We start from the raw sequence: 17,968 nt of genomic DNA on the forward strand, positions 1-17,968 counted from the left end.
GTTGGTTGTGTAGGCTTCGTGGTGGAGGGGACTAGTGCCTGTGGTCTGGTGGATGAGCCTGGATCTTGTCTTTCTGGTGGGCAGGACTGCATCTGGTGGTGTGTTTTGGGTCGTCTGTGAACTTAGTATGATTTTAGGCAGCCTGTCTGCTAATGGGTGTGGTTGTGTTCCTGTCTTGCTAGTTGTTTGGCATAAGGTGTCTAGCTCTGTAGCTTGCTGGTCATTTGATGGAGCTGGGTCTTAGCATTGAGATGGAGATCTCTGGGAGAGCTTTTGCTGTTTGATATTACGTGAAGCCAGGAGGTCTCTGGTGGACCAATGTCCTGAACTTGGCTCTCCCACCTCAGAGGCACAGGCCTGACACCTGGCCAGAGCACCAAGACCCTGTGAACCACATGGCTGAGAAGAAAAGGGAGAAAAAACAAAAGAAAGAAAGAAAGAAAGAAAGAAAGAGAGAGAGAGAGAGAGAGAGAGAGAGAGAGAGAGAGGGAGAGAGAGAGAGAGAGAGGGAGGGAGGGAGGGAGGGAGGGAGGGAGGAAATAAAGTTATGAAAATAAATTTTTTTTAAATTATTAAAAATTATAAAGTAATTTAAAAAAAGAAAGAAGAGAGCAACCAAACTAAAAAACAAATCCACCAATGATAAAAAGTGCTAAAAACTATACTAAAAGAAAAAAGGGACAGACGGAACCCTAGGACAAATGGTAAAAGCAAATCTATGCAGACAAAAATCACAGATAGAAGCATACACATACACACTCACAAAAAGAGAAAGGGGAAATATATATGTGTATATATATATATATATATATATACGTATATATATATATATAGAAGGAAGCAAGCAACCAAATCAATAAACAAACCTACCAATAATAATAAACTCTAAATACTAAACTAAGGTAAACATAAAACCAGAAACGAATTACATGCAGGAAGCAAACTGCAAGTCTACAGTTTCTCCCAAAGTCCACCGCCTCAATTTTGGGATGGTTCGTTGTCTATTCAGGTATTCCACAGATGCAGGGTACATCAAGTTGATTGTGGAGGTTTAATCCGCTGCTCCTGAGGCTGCTGGGAGAAATTTCCCTTTCTCTTCTTCATTCGCACAGCTCCTGGGGTTCAGCTTTGGATTTGGCCCCGCCTCTGTGTGTAGGTTGCCTGAGGGCGTCTGTTCTGCACCCAGACAGGACAGGGTTGAAGTAGCAGCTGATTCGGGGGCTCTGGCTCAACTGAGGCCGGGGGGAGGGAGGGTTACGGAATGCGGGGCAAGCCTGCAGCGGCAGAGGCTGTCGTGACGTTGCAACAGCCTGAGGTACACCGTGTGTTCTCCCGGGGAAGTTGTCCCTGGATCACGGGACCCTGGCTGTGGTGGGCTGCACAGGCTCCCAGGATGGGAGGTGTGGATAGTGACCTGTGCTTGCACACAGGCTTCTTGGTGGCTGCAGTAGCAGCCTTAGCAATTTATGCCCGTCTCTGGGGTCCGCGCTGATAGCCACAGCTCGCGCCTGTCTCTGGAACTCGTTTAGGCGGTGCTCTGAATCCCCTCTCCTCATGCACCCCGAAACAATGGTCTCTTGCCTCTTAGGCAGTTCCAGACTTTTTCCCGGACTCCCTCTCGGCTAGCTGTGGTGCACTAGCCCCTTCAGGCAGTGTTCACGCAGCCAACCCCAGTCCTCTCACTGGGATCCGACCTCCGAAGCCCAAACCTCAGCTCCCAGCCTGCACCCACCCTGGCGAGTGAGCAGACAAGCCTCTCAGGGTGGTGAGTGCTGGTCGGCACTGATCTTCTGTGTGGGAATCTCTCCGCTTTGCCCTCTGCACCCCTGTTGCTGCACTCTCCTCCCTGGCTCTGAAGCTTCCCGCCTCTGCCACCTGTATCCACCAGTGAAGGGGCTTCCTAGTGTGTGGAAACTTTTCCCCCTTCACAGCTCCCTCCTAGAGGTGCAGGTCCTCTTCCTATTCTTTTGTCTGTTTTTTCTTCTTTCTTTTGCCCTACCCAGGTACGTGGGGAGTTTCTTGCCTTTGGGGAGGTCTGAGGTCTTCTGCCAGTGTTCAGTACGTGTTCTGTAGGAGTTGTTCCACATGTAGATGTATTTCTGATGTATTTGTGGGGAGGAAGGTGATCTCCACGTCTTAATCCTCTGCCAGCTTGAAGGTCTCCCCCGACGATAGCCATTCTGACAGGTGCAAGGTGATATCTCATTGTGGTTTTGTTTCTTTCATTTTTTTTGGCCATGCCTCGTGCATCATGGGATGTTAGTTCTCCAACCAGGGATTGAGCCTGGGCCCCCAGCAGTGAAAGCATGGAGTGCTAGCCACTGGACCACCAGGGAATCCCCTCATTGTGGTTTTGATTTGCATTTCCCTGATGATTAACCATGCTGAGCATCTTTTCATGTGCTTTTTGGCCATTTGCATATCCTCTTTGGAGAAATGTCTTCAGTTCTTCTGCCCATTTTTTAATCGGGTTTTTTTTTTCTTTTCTTTTGATGTTAAGTTGTATGAACTGTTTATATATGTTGGATATTAACCCCTTATCAGTCATATCATTTGCAAATATTTTCTCCCATTCAGTAGGTTGTCTTTTCATTTTGTCGATTGTTTATTTTGCTATGCAAAAGCTTTTAAGTTTAATTAGGTCCCATTTGTTTATTTTTGCTTTTATTTCCCTTGTTTAAGGAGACAGATCCAAAAAAGTATTGCTATGGTTTATGTCAAAGAGTCTTCTGTCTATGTTTTCCTCTAGGAGTTTTATGGTATTCGGTCTTACATTTAGATCTTTAATCCATTTTGAGCTTACTTTTATATATGTTGTTAGAGAATGTTCTGATTTCATTATTCTACATGTAGCTGTCCAGTTTTCCCAACACTTATTGAAGGGACTATATTTTCTCCATTGTATATTCTTGCCTCCTTTATCATAGATTAATTTACCATAAGTTCATGGGTTTATTTCTGGGCTCTCTATTCTGTTCCATTGATCTGTGTGTCTGTTTTTGTGCCAGTACCATACAGTTGTGATTACTGTAGCTTTGTGGTATAGTCTGAAGAAAGGGAGCATGGTTTCTCCAGCTGTATTCTTCTTTCTCAAGATTGCTTTAGCTATTTGGGGTCTTTTGTGTTTCCATACAGATTTTAAAATTATTTGTTCTATTTCTGTGAAAGATGCCATTGGTATTTTGATAGGGGTTGCATTGCATTTGTAGATTGCCTTGGGTGTGGTATGATCCTTTTTTAACAATATTAATTCTTCCAATCCAAGAACACAGTGTATCTTTCCATTTCATTTTGTCATCTTCAATTCCATTCATTAGAGTCTTTTAGTGTTCCAAGTACAGGTCTTTTACCTCCTTAGGTAGGTTTATTCCTAGGTATTTTATTCTTTTTGATGTGATGGTAAATGAGATTGTTTCCTTAATTTCTCTTTATGATAATTTGCTGTTAGTGTATAGAAATGCAGCATATTTCTGTATATTTATTTTGTATCCTGCAACTTTACCAAATTCACCAATGAGCTCTAGTAGTTTTCTGGTGGTGTCTGTAGGATTTTTCTATGTATAGTATCATGTCATCTGCAAACAGTTTTACTTCTTTGTTTCCAATTAGAATTCCTTTTATTTCTTTTTCTTCTCTGATTGCTGTGCCTAGGACTTCCAAACTGTTGAATAAAAGTGGTGAGAGTGGGCACTCTTGTCTTATTCCTGAGCTTAGTGGAAATGCTTTCAGTTTTTCACTGTTAAGTATGATGTTAGCTGTGGGTTTGTCATACATGGCCTTTATTATGTTGAGGTATGTTCCCTCTGTGCCCCAGACTTCTTTTTAAATGTCCTATATTTGTACACAGTGATTGGACCCCAGATTAAGGAAGGAATTTTTTGGCTTTTTAGTATTTTGTGGTGTTTTTATTAAATGAATATCCTAGGATGTGTGGTCAGAACACTTGATGATATAATGAAGTACCAAGGAACTCCAGGACCAGACTGCCAGGTCTTCAGTCCCTGCTCTACTACATATTGAATGTATGAAATTACGTAAGATATTTAACAGCTCTGTGCCTTCATTTCCTCATCTGTAAACTGGGGATAAAATAATAAGAATAATTAGCTTACAATAGTGTTTGTTGCAAGACTGGTTGTTATGAAGATCATAAGAGTTCAAATATGTAAAGTGCTTAGAACAGTGCCTGGCAAATAATAAGCACTTAATAACTGTTGCTAATAATATTACTACTCCTGGGTCTGTGGCTTGGAAAGATACTTAGGCTCCCTGAGTTTCTATTTCTTTCTTTCTTTTCTTTTATTACTATTTTTTATTTATTTATTTTTGGCTGCGTTGGGTCTTCGTTGCTGTGCGCAGGCTTTCTCTAGTTGCGGTGAGTGAGGGCTACTCTTCATTGCAGTGCATGTGCTTCTCATTGCGATGGCTTCTCTTGTGGCAGAGCATGGGCTCTAGGTCCACGGGCTTCAGTAGTTATGGCACACGGGCTCAGTAGTTGTGGCTCAAGGCTCTAGAGTGCAGGCTCAATAGTTGTGGCACATAGGCTTAGTTGATCTGCAGCATGTAGGATGTTCCCAGACCAGGGCTCGAACCTGTGTCCCCTGCATTGGCAGGCGGATTCTTAACCACTGCACCACCAGGGAAATCCGTCTTTTTAAAAAAATATTTATTTATTTATTTGGCTGCGCCAGGTCTTAGTTGTGGCATGTGGTATTTTCATTGCCACATGTGGGATCTTTAGTTGCAGCACGTGGGATCTTTTAGTTGCGGCATGCGGGATCTAGTTCCCTGACCAGGGATTGAACCCGGATCCCCTGCATTGGGAGTGTGGAGTCTTAACCCCTGGACCACCAGGGAAGTGCCAGGTTTCGATTTCTTTAACTTTAAAATGGGGATAATACTTGCTGCCCCATCTAAGTTACAAGGCACTTATGAGGATGAAATCAGATTTTATGTGTGAAAGTGCCATGTGAAGCACTGACAAAATGTTTTCCTCTTATTAATGATTATTATCATTAAAATAGATAGATATTCTATTTGATGTTTTTTAGCTCATCTATTTTAATTTTTGCATATAAATAATTTATATGATATAGTTACATATTAATAACCTCATATAATTTATAAACAATGTTGTGGGTGCTTAGAAGTTTTTTTACTGAAAGACATACATAATCAAAAAAGCTTGAAAACCTACTGATCTAAAGAAGTGTTTATGATACGAGCTCATTCATGCAGTGTTAACACATTATTGACTGGGGGATTTTTGCATAAACTAATGCCTGTGGCCAAAGATTTGTTTTGTAAGTGAATATTGAAACACCCACGTTTGAGTAAATATCAAAAACTTTTTTTGCACTTAATGTATTTATTTGAAACTTTGTACATGTCTTACGAAAGCATTCTAATATTTCGTTAGAGTGTGATAGACCCTAGCAGGCACCTCTGTGTGGGGGAACAGAACATCTATTACAAATATACCATGTTTCACTGCACTTTCCCCTGGAAGAGCAGACTCTACACTTTCTGGTGACATTTTTTTTTTTTTTAGTCCTGTGGATACTATTTCCTCTAGAATACGTTATTTTATTTTACTTGATAGTTGACAAGGTGGATCTTTGCGGGGGACTCTTTTAGAAACGCCACAAGAAGGACCAGGTGCGGGACTACCACTACATTCACCAGAATGGTCAGTTACCCATTCTCTAACTATTGCTAACAAAAGTTGCTTGTAAGTCATTTTATTCTGTGCATTAAAGCTACAATTAATTTTAAACACATTGAATAAACCGCAATTACTCAAATAGAAACCCACTTTCTTATACCATTTTTGAGTTTTCCAGAGGATATTGAAGTTTTCCAGGCATTGATCAGATCGATCGACTCCTTCTATATTTATTATACTCTATTAGACAAGTGGGCTTAGTTATCTGATGGCCACTCCTCCTGTCTTCCTTTCCTGTAGATGCTATGGAGGCGTCATGAATAACTGTCACCATGCGGACTAACCTCTTGTCTTTCCATATAAGAAGAATCACTTCTCCCTTTCATAAGAATGTCATTTCTCCCCTCTGTAGATTTTTAGATTTATCCTTTAATTGGTTTGGTAGACCACAATGATCTCTTATGGTCCCACAAACTCTGGTTTTATTTTTCAACAGTATTTCAGATGTGGACACACTGTTGTAATAATTGTCTTGGTAAATATGGTGCCATGAACTAAGATAAGGTTGTAGGACTGAAACCGTTTCTTGAAGTTTCTTTTCTTCACCCATGTAAATCTCAAGGTTGCATATATATCCGGTTTCACTTTTGCTAACCATCCTGACCGAAATTCCATATTTTGTAAGTTTTCCGGGATTATAGGTTTTGAATCTGAGTCGTCCTCTCCACTTTATCATTGCCTCATCAAGTGATAGCTCTTGTTTGAGTATATAGATCAATTGAAATTTTGGTAGAAAATAATCCAAAAGAGCTTTAACTTTTGAAATTCTGTCTGCAGGAAGTGGAATTTCCAAGTTATCGTTAAAGTGAAGAAATGTCATTATTTGTTCAAACCTTCTTCTGGTCATAATCTTTGGAAAAATAGGTTTCAAGTAAGGGATCAACCGACTATTCTTTCCAGTGTGACTTTCTTATTTGTCCCATCAAAATTTTTAATCCAAGAAACTTCTTCATGTCACTATTGGTTACATCAGTCCATTTTAAAGCCTTATCATACTTTTTATATGATTTTTCATTCTGTTGGTGATACAAGTTTGTTTGAGAAGCGACCAACTTGAAAAAGTCATTACCAAAAATTAATTCTGTTATTTTGCTAATACTTTGCGGGTTATTACATTCAATCGTTATACCTGACACACCTCTAAAGTCTTCTAATTTTTGTTATGAAATGTTGTCCTCAGTCCACTCTTCTGTAGAAGCAAAGGAGCATTCTCCAGCACCGTGAGTTTCATTTTCACTTTCTGTATCAGAATCAATCACTAAGGTTTTTTGTCTTTTTGTTGGTCTAATATTCACATCGTCTGAATCAGAACTGTATTCTGAAGAACTACCATCTTCTGAGACACTAGCATATATGTCACTCAGACAATCAGAGTAAGTATCTGCATAAAATTCACTGAAAAATTCTTCTTCACTCAAAATTTCGCAATGCATTATTTTTGAAAATTTTATGATAATAAACTTGCATTTATAATACACACAGGGTTGGAACAAAAACCTAACTGAGCAAAATGTGAATGATAATGACAATCATAAGTTGTGATCAATTTTAAGCTCTAACAACTTCGCATGGTGATGTTAATTGTATCACTCTCTAAAACCATATTGATACGTCTCTGGTCGATAATGTTCGGGTAACAAAAGACGTATTAATACATCTCTGGTCAATAATGTGTTAATTCTGGCATTCTTGGCAGCATGCATCATCAACTGCCTTAAGAATGTCTTTGTACTCTTAGATTTCATATTAAGGAAGGAATTACCTTAAGAAAGTCATTAGCAATAAACAGAAAGAGCTACAGAAACAATGTTCATTGCAACATTGTAATAAAAGTTAGACATAACCTATATGTTCATCAAATAGGGGAATGTTTAAGTAAACTGTGATATATTTATAGGCTGTAACCTCTGTTATGCAGCTTAGTAAACTGTAATAAAGTTCTAAGGTTAGGAATTGTTTTAAAGAATATTTCATGAGGAAGCATTCCCAATATAATGGTAGGTGGAAAAATTAACATACAAGGAGATATAGATATGCAGAATAACTCCAGTTCTAGTAAAAATGCACATACATAAGACTGGAAAGAAATATATTAACATGCTAATAGTGATTATCTCCTGATAGTAGGATTACGTGTTATTTTTAGTGTCTTCATACTTTTCTATATTTTCTAGTTTTTCTGCAATGAACATGTATTAGTTTTATACTTAGGAAGAAAGAGTTGATTTTAAATAAAAATTTAAAAATATAAGCCATACTTACTATCCTTAGGCTTTAGATTTCCATTAATTGAATACCTTTGTTAGAGTATGAATCATAGGATTGGGAAGGACTTTAATAAGTTATCATGGCCAATTCTGAGAATTTCAGTGATGAATTTCAGACAGCTGAATTCGTTTTTTTAAATGTTAAAATGTATTTTGGGGGTTTCATTTTGTGTGAAATTGACCACTCTTGCAATAAGAGCTTAGACCTCATCTTTTCTTTCAGTCTTAACAACTCAAATTTCTTTAAAAGTTCTTTATTGAGCCTATTCTCCAAACTTTAGCTTCTTGGTGTAGAATTTGATTTAGAAACCAGGAAGACTTGATGTTTATAAAAAACATTGCCTTCCATCACAGGTTCTCAAACTTGGCTACATGTCAGAACCATCTGAGGAGCTTTTAAAAAGTACAGATGTGTTAAACATTCTGATTTAACAAGTCTGGTCTGGGAGGGGGTAGGGAGGAAGAGGAGAGTAGGGTTTTGAAAATATTCCTAAATAATTTCACAGCTCTTAAATTAAAAATGGGCTCAGTCAAGAACATTTGAAGAAATTTAAATTACTGAGGCTGAAAGAAAGGATGAGGTCCAAACACTTACTGAGATAGCATTTCTTCTTGAATGGTGACACAAGCCTGGTTGTAAAAAGGCAACAAGAGGGCTGTTTTCTCAACTCTAGCAGAAACCCCTTCAGTGGATGTATGCCCTGCCAGGAATCTAGATGCAATGGGGAAACATCACCATGATATGCTAACTCTATCCTTGGGTCTTTTCTTGGATGTACGTGCAGGGTCTCTTTCTACCAAAGCCTTAATCTACTTGTAATGTTGCAGGGACTCATCCCTCTTCTATTTCCTCTATAGTAATAATAGTAGTTGCCATTTACTGAGTTCCTGTTACCTACTAGGTATTTATGTCCATCTAGCTCTGATTCTTACCAGAACCTTGAAAGTCAGTTCTTTCACAGATATAGAAACAGGCTCAGATAGATCGAGTTTTTGATCTAAGGTCACATAGGAAATATCAAAACCAGATTTCAAAGCCTGTTCTGCTTGACTCCAGTGCCTGTGCTTTGTCTGTGGCATCATGGTGCCTGCCTCCTTGCTGCTCCCTCATGTGTTTCCGGTGTTCAGATGGCCTACATCCAGGTCTTTAACTTTCTTACTTCAGTGTCTGACTGTGCAGATTTGTGCCTACAGAGACCAATGTCTTATGAAAGGCTGGGTTTCTTTTTAAAATTGTCCTTTCAGGGAACGCTGTGAGGAGCTCCGTGTTGAGTTGTCCTGTATCCATCAGAAGGCAGTGAGCAAGGATCGGAAAGCACAGATAGCATTTAATGAGGAGCTGAAAAGGCAGAAGCTGGTGGAAGAGCAGATGTTCTCAAAGCTCTGGGAGGAAGACCGACTGGCCAAAGAGAAGCGAGAAGCCAAAGAGGCGAGGAGACAAAGAGAGCTGGTGGAGAACACACGGCTGGGGCTGAATGCCCAGATCACCAGCATCCAGGCGCAAAGGCAGGCAGCGCGGCGGCTGAAGGAGGAGGAGGCGCGCCTTGTGGTGGGTCTTTTGAAATGCTTGTGATAGGACGATGAACTCAGTGGCTAGAATACAGTTTGCCGGCCTGCTACTGTAGTTTGCCTGATGGCCAAGGCTCATTCACAGAGCAACAGACCATGGTCAGAGCCTTGGATTTCAAGGCCCAGCTGACAGTGCCATCTCATTGTATAGGGCAAGTTACTTCACTACTGTGATTCAGTTTCCTCATCTACAAAATGAGGCAAAGGACACTTGTCTTTGTTGTGAGGATGAAATGGGATAATCATCGGCAGTGCCAATGAAGCCTAGTGGCAATTTGGCAACATCCCCCCATTCTTTGATATGGATAATTGATAGTTTCCAAATCCTATATAAAGTGCTTATACAACAGCTACAGTGACCCCCCAGACCACCAGCATCAATAATTTTGTTCCTACAAGATCACTGCCCCTAGTATATACAAATTAGAGTTGTCAATGGAAATGTGTGCAAGCACTCAAAAAGGTAGCAATTTTATACGTATATAAAGCTTTCAACATCTGATACTTTAATACCACTGAATTTAGGAAGATGGTAGTATTTTCTTGGAGAATCCCAAGTATTGAAATTTGAAACCATAAGAAACATCAAAGGTAAGGTATATGCAGAGCCCAGAAATCTTCTCTGGGTTTAAGATTGTTTTATTTTGAAGAGTTTAGTAGATCTCTAAGAAAATCAAAATAGTGGCCCCCAAATGGCCTTATATATACCCCCTCCTCTGATGTAAGATACTTAGTGAGCCAGTTTTACTCACAACACTTCTGACACCAAATGTGTGGTTTTTTTTCTCACATCAGACAATACTCTGATGCTCTGCAGACACTGATTAGGTGTCCTACAATTTGATTCAGTTCTGATACTATATGGAGTTAGTGTCAGACTCCGTAAGTTGAAGGGCTTAGTCCCACAAGACTGCCCTCACTTCAGATACCCATCACAAGTAGTGGGTCCCTAGGTTACCCACACTTCTGTCCAGCTTGGCTACAAAGTCCAAGGTTCTCATGACTCCCCCTCAATTTCAGTAATTTACTAAAACAGCTCATAGAACTTAGGAAAGTGCTTTACTTACCATTACCAGCGTATTGTAAGGTATACAACTCAGAGATGGTCAAATGGAAGAGATGCATAGGGGAAGGTATGTGGGGTGGTACACAGAGCTTCCATGCCCCCACCACCTTGATGCGTTCAATCCAGAAGCTCTCTGGACCTCATCATTTGGGAGTTTATGGAGGGTTCATCACATGGGCATGATTGATTAATTCAATCACCATTGGTGATTGAACTCAATCTCTGGCCCCTCTTCCCTCCCTGGAGGTCAAGGGGTGGAGCTAAAGTTCCAACCCTCTGATCACGTAGTTTGGTCTTTCTAGTTATCATCTCCCATCCTGAAGCTATCTAGGGGGTCCAGCCACTGGTCATCTCATTAGGCTACAAAAGATAATCTTATCACTTTGGAGATTTCAAGGGTGTTAGGAGCTATGTGCCAGGAACCAGGGGCAAAGACAAAATATTTATTTTTTATAGCACACCTAGCTATCTCTATTTCTACCTTACTTTAAAAAAAATTTTTTTTGGAAATAACTTTAACAAGGAGTTGCCAAAAATATTAGAGTTTCTGTGTACCTTTACATGACAAAATATTATATAGAGAGACTTATAAAGACTTATATAATACTTTCAACTAAAGTTACTCCCTTATTTAACTAAACTAAAAAACCCTCCTTTGGATTTCACCAGCTTTTACATGCACTCTTTGGAGGAAGGGGTATAGTTCTATGAAATTTTACCATATGTAACCACTACATTTATGTAATCACTACTGAATCAGGATATAGAATTGTTCCATCATTCAGAGAAACTCCTTCCAGCTACTCCTTTACTGTTATAACCTCTGTCAAAGAAAATTCAATTAACAATCAAGTTAAGAAGGAAAAGAGAATTTTATTCAAGCCAAACTAAGGATTATATAATACAAGAGACAGACTCTCAGAAGCTCTAAGAATTGTTCCACCTGTTAGTAGTTGAAGGCACAGCCATATACATTTTCAAGACAGAGGATCATACATCACAATGACACACTGACATTTTACATAAGTTCACCAAAGATACAGTCCGGGTAAGCACATACAAAGCAAGCAGTAAGTCACCATGACCCCTTACAGAGTTGGGAAAGAATATTAATCTTCTATAAAGTTCTATTGCTGGCGTCAGAAGAAAGAAAAAAGAATTGATCTTTGCCGTGAAGTAGGCATTCCCATCTTTGAGGAGGTCTGGTTAATGTATAATGAAGATGCACATTGCACTGTAAAGGGGGAGGGAGGAGGCCCAAACAGAGAGAGAAAGAATTTTATGTTTACATTTTCATCCTACCTTAAAATATAAATTTTATTTCATCACCACCCTCAACCCTAACCCCTGGCAGCCACTGATGGGTTCTTTATCTCTATTATTTTGTAATTTCAAGAATGTTTTTCCACCCTTTTTAATGTTATAATTATAACATTTGTTATAATTATAACAGTAATGTCATATTAAATAATAATATGCACATTTTCAAATGCACAGAAGTGGAGAGTACAATGATCATACTCATGTACTGATCTCCCAGTTTCAGCAGCTGTTGCATTTTGACATGTTGATTTCCTATATTCTACCCGCTTCTGTTTTTGTTTTAAAATATGTCCCAGGGACTTCCCTGGTGGTCCAGTGGTAAAGAATCCACCTTACAATGCAGGGGACGCAGGTTCAATCCCTGGTCAGGGAACTAAGATCCTACATGCTGCAGGGCAACTAAGCCCATGTGCCACAACTACTGAGCTTGTGTGCCTCATCTAAAGCCCGCGTGCCCCAAACTACAGAGCCCACGTGCTCTGGAACCCAAGCACCACAACTAGAGAAGAGAAAACCCACACGCCACAACTAGAGAGAAGCCCGCATACCACAACAAAGAGCCCACACGCTGCAATGAAAGATCCCGCGTGCCTCAGCAAAGATCCTGTGGGCCACAACTAAGACCCGACGCAGCCAAAAATATATGTGTGTGTGTGTGTGTGTGTGTGTGTGTGTGTATCCCAGACATGTCATTTCTCCCTTAAATACATCTCTAGTATGCATCTCAACAACATGATTAAGGATATTTTCTTATACAATGCCAATATCAAACCTAAAAAAATTAATAATTCATTGCTATCATCTAAAATAAGCATCAAATTTCCATCACTGTCTAAGTTATTCGACATTTAAATCAGGATCCAAACGTTGTTGTCCTCTTATAAGTCTCTTTTAGAATGAATCACTGTTTATTATTCAAATCTGGTCACATTTGAGATTGAAAGGGGTGCATTTAATTCAGTACATAAGCGCAACAGTGTAAAATCAGAACTATCCTGGGGAAACCAAGACATAGTAAACTGCTTTCAGGTCTCTTAATTTTGAGCAGTTCTCCCCCCATACCATCTTTACCTGCTTCATAGTCTGATTTGGCTGATTGCTGCCTCCTGGTATAGTCAACCTTACTTTTTAAAAAGTGTGGCCTGGAACTTCCCTGGTGGTCCAGTGGCTAAGACTCCACACTCCCACTGCAGGGGCCCCAGGTTTGATCCCAGATCGGGGAACTAGATCCCACATGCCACAAGTAAAAGTTTACATGCCGCAACTGAAGATCCTGCATGCCGCAACGAATGTCCTGCACGCGGCAACTAAGACCCAGTGCAGCCAAATAAATAAATGAATGAAAAATAAATAAATAAATAAAAAGTGTGGCCTGCTATCCCACTGGCTTTCATGTTTGATATCCATTGTTTTCCCTTAAATATTGCAGAGCATTTTTACTTTTATTGTCTCATTTGACCCTCACAATTCAGTGTGGAATTACTCTCATGACATTAATGGAAAAGTCTAGCATACAACTTCCCTCTCACAAGCCAGAAATCGTGACAATCATGGCTGTTGTGAGTCTCAGTTAGATCAAGTCAATTGGGGATTGTATCCCTCCTCACTATAAATGTGTCATTTCCTGTCCCCGCTGGGCAAGGACTTATCCCTCCAGGAGAGTGCAAATGCCTTTGACAGGAGGATAAATGCCTCAGTTTATACCAAACTCACAGCACCCAACAGCAGTGGTACCCCAGTTAAAACTGATTAGTCAGGCAGTTAAGCTAGCCAGGAGGGTCAGATACATAAGAAAATGAGAGGAATGGGGGAGAGCTTTTAAAGAACAAAATGCTTAATTTACTTTTGTATTTAGCTGATGTGGACATCTCCATTTCTGGACTCTTATTGCTGGTTAATAATGTATCCAAATCTAGATGTGCAGATGTGCATAGAAGACTAAAGTCTGGAAGGTCAATACACCAAAACGTTGAGAATGGTAGCGGGTGAATGGGTATTAAGAATAAAAGTGATTTATCCTTATACTTTTCTGCATTTTGAACTCCACAACTATTTATTACTTTATAATCACACACAGACAGCAATTTCACAAAGCCGTATTGCTGATTCAGCAAAGAAAAGGCAAGTTTTATTTCTTATAGTACCTTTTCACCCAGGAGTGTGTGTTTCCAAGAAACCGTTTATTCTCACCTCTTAAATGAAATGCATTAACTTCTTTGTTTTGTCCAACTGTACTGATACAGTATCTTCACTATTGTTCTGCCATAGGAAAATGACAAAGCACAGGTGAAACTTGAGAATGAACAGGATAGGCTAAAGAAACAGAAGACAAAACAGGAAATAAGGGCTGCTTTGCAAAAAGCCCTCCAAGAGAAGATGGAGCATATTCAGCAGGAATACAGAGAAGATCAGGACTTGAACATGAAGCTCATGCAAAGCGCCCTTCAAAACTTACAGGAAGAGGCTGATAAAAAGAAGCAAAAAAGAGTAAGACATTTATTCAGTGCCTACTGTGTGCTGGATGAGGTTCCTTGTTGAGCTCTCAGTCTTACGGGAGCCAGCCATGTGTAGAATAAAAGCATAACTGCTACTGTAAGTGTGGTCCACGAACCAACAGCATTAGCATCATCTGGGAGGATGTTAGAAACAGAAATTCATAGGCTTCAGACTCAGAATCTCCAAATTCAGATCTTGGCCGGGACAAGAAACCTGTTTTAACAAGTTCTCCCAGGTGATTCTGATGCTCACTAAAATTTGAGAACTCCTACTCTATAACATGGTGTTAGTACTGTGATAGCAGGATGGGATCGCAGGAAGTGGAGTGACTAAGTATGTCCAGAAGTTGGGGAAGACATCACTGAGAAAGTGGTGTTCAAGTTGTACTTTGAAGGATATGTAGTTTTGACAGGCAAAGAGAGTAGAGAAAATCATTCCAGTGTTTATTTAGCTGTTTCTTTAAAATTTGTATTGAACTCTTTAGGGTGTTGTTCTTTTCCTAAAGGTACTATGATTTGTTTTGTTTTGATAGACTATTTTTTAGAGCAGTTTTAGGTTCACAGCAAAATTGGGCAAAAAGTACAGAAACTTCCCATATACCCCCTGCCCCAACACATGCATAGCCTTCCCCATTCTCAACATCCTCCACCAGAGGGTACATTTGTTACAATCGATGAACCTACATTGACACATTATCACCCAAAGTCCATAGTTTACATTAGGGTCCATTCTTTGGTGGTGTAGGTCTATAGGTTTGGACAAACATATGATGACATTTATCCACCATGAGAGTATTATACAGAGTGATTTCACTAGGCTAAAAATCCTCTGTGCTCCACCTGTTCATCCCTTCCTCCACCCCAAACCCCTGGAAACCACTGATATTTTTACTGTCTCCATAGTTTTGCCTTTTCCAGAATGTCATATCATTGGAATCATATAGTATGTAGCCTTTTCAGATTGGCTTCTTTCACTAACTAATATGCATTTAATTTCCCTCCATATCTTTTCATGGCTTGATAGCTCATTTACTTTTAGCACTGCATCCATTCCATTGTGTGGATGTACCACAGTATATTTATCCAGTCACCTTCTGAAGGACATCCTTGGTTGCTTCCAGGTTTTGGTGATTATGAATAAAGTTATTGTGTACATTCTTAGGCAGATTTTTGTGTGAACATAACCTTTGGGTAAATATCAGCATAACCTTTGGGTAAATATCATTTGGGTAAATATCAAGAAGCGTTATTGCTGGATCATATGGTAAGAGTATGTGTAGTTTTGTAAGAACAGCCAAATTGTCTTCCAAAGTGTCTATACCATTTTGCATTCCCACCAGCAGTGAATGAGAGTTCCTATTGCTCAGCATCCTTGTCAGTATTTCGTGTTATCAGTTCTGGACTTGAGCCATTCTATTAGGTGCGTAGTGACATATCATTGTTGTTTAATTTTAATTTCCCTAATGTCATGTGATATAGAGCATTAAGGATTCTGAACCCAATTCCAATATGTAGAGTGGTATCCAAGCAATGCTCGGGACACGAGCTGGGTGTCCTACAATTCCGTTCAATTCTGACACTATCTACCCAGAGATAGCATCGGATTCCACAGGGAAAGGGCTCAGTTCTATAAGACTTCCCTCTACTTCAGTTGCCAGTCACAAGCCCAGATGGTTACCTGTGCTTCTGACCAACTGGCTACAAACTGGAAGTTCCAATGATTTCCCCCTCAAACTCAGGATGCCAATTGCAAATCCAAGTTGTTACTTGACAGACTGGCTATAAATCAGAGGTTCCCATGACCCCCTCCTTGAGTTCGATTGATTGGCTAGAGCAGCTCACAGAACTCAGGAAACCAGTTTGCTCACTAGCTTACCAATTTATTACAGAGTATATTAAAGGATACAAATAAATAGCCAGATGAAGAGACATATAGGATGAGGTCCTGAACAAAGGAGCTGCTGTCCTCATGGAGTTTGGGGCCTGGCATGGTGGAAGTGTTCTGGTTCCCCAATTCTGAACCCTCTCCTTTGGGGTTTTTATGTAGGCTTCATTACATAGACATGATTGGTTAAGTCATTGGCCATCAGTGATTGATTTCACCCTCCAAACCTTCTCCCCTCCCCAGAGGTCAGGGAACTGGGACTGAAAGTTCCAACCCTCTAATCACATGGTTGGTTCTCCTGGCAACCAGAGGTGTGGTCCAAAAGTCACCTCATTAACAGAACAAAAGACAACTTTGTTGCTCTCATCACTTAGGAAATTCTAAGGGTTTTAGGAGTTCTGTGCCAGAAATGGGGATGAAGACCAAATATATATTTCTTATTATAAATCATAATATCACAAGCATCTTTTTATATGTTTGCCATCTGAATATTTTTGATGAGGTGCCTGTTAAGATATTTGGCTCATTTTTTGAGTTGTTTGTTTTCTTCTTGTTGAGTTTTAAGAGTTCTTTGTATATTTTATCGCGAAAGCACCTTTCCTACCGTCTTGTTGTAGCTTCTTCTTTGTCTTTGGACGTAGAATATCTCTTCTGGTAGGTCCCAGTCTTTTTTTGTTAATGGTTGTTCAGCAGTTAGTTGTGATTTTTGTGTTTTCATGAGAGGAGGGGAGCTCAAGTCCTTCTGTTCCACCATCTTGTCTCCAATGCTCTCTGTATATTTTAGATAACAGCCCGTTATCAGATAAGTTTTTAGCAAATATTTTCTCCCAGTCTGTGATTTGTCTTTCATTCTCTTGATCAGAGCTTTCATAGAGCAAAATTTTTAATTTTAATGAAGTCTAGCTTATCTATTCTTTCTTTCATGGATTATGCCTTTGCTATTGTATCTAAAAGCTTATCACCAAACCCAAGGTCACCTAGATTTTCTCCTTTGTTATCTTCTAGGAGTTTTTTTTTTTTTTCTTTTACAACTTCTAGGAGTTTTATATTTTATGTTTAGATCTTTGGTCCATTTTGAGTTAATTTTTGTAAAGGTGTAAGGTCTGTTTCTAGATTCTATTTTTTTTTTTTTGGCATGTAGATGTCCAGTTGTTCTAGCACAATTTGTTGAAGAGATTCTCTTAACTCCATTGTATAGCCTTTGCTTCCTAGTCAAAGATCAGTTGACTATATTTATATGAGTCTATTTTGGGGCCCTGTGTTCTTTTCTATTGATCTATTGATCTATTCTTTCACCAATTCCATACCGTCTTGATTACTATAGTAAGTCTTAAAGTTGGGCAGGGTCAGTCGTCTGACTTTGATCGTGTCCTTAAATACTGAGTTGGCCAATTTGGGTCTTTAGCCTCTTCATATAAATTTTAGAATCAGTTTGTTGATTTCCACAAAATAATTTGCTGGGATTTTTTTTTTAAATTACATTGAATCTATAGATTAAGAATGGAAGAACTGGCATTTTGACAATATTGAGTATTCCTATTCATGAACGTGGACTATCTCTCTACTTAGTTCTTTGATTTTTCTCATCAGTTTTGTGCTTTTCCTCATATAGATCTGGTACATATTTTGTTAGATTTG

General features: G+C 39.5%; 1 protein-coding gene across 1 annotated transcript in view; it reads left to right on the top strand.

The window, feature by feature from the left end:
• The window catches only part of CFAP53 (cilia and flagella associated protein 53), a 64,899-nt gene that overhangs the window by 19,361 nt on the left and 27,570 nt on the right, over positions 1-17,968 (top strand). The window contains exons 4-5 of the mRNA XM_079942349.1: positions 9,238-9,541; positions 14,219-14,437. Of these exons, the coding sequence (XP_079798475.1) occupies positions 9,238-9,541; positions 14,219-14,437 (523 nt within the window). The remainder of the gene's footprint in view (positions 1-9,237; positions 9,542-14,218; positions 14,438-17,968) is intronic.

Source organism: Stenella coeruleoalba (genome assembly GCF_951394435.1).
Source record: "Stenella coeruleoalba genome assembly, chromosome: 14".
In the NCBI taxonomy this organism is placed as follows: Eukaryota; Metazoa; Chordata; class Mammalia; order Artiodactyla; family Delphinidae; genus Stenella; species Stenella coeruleoalba.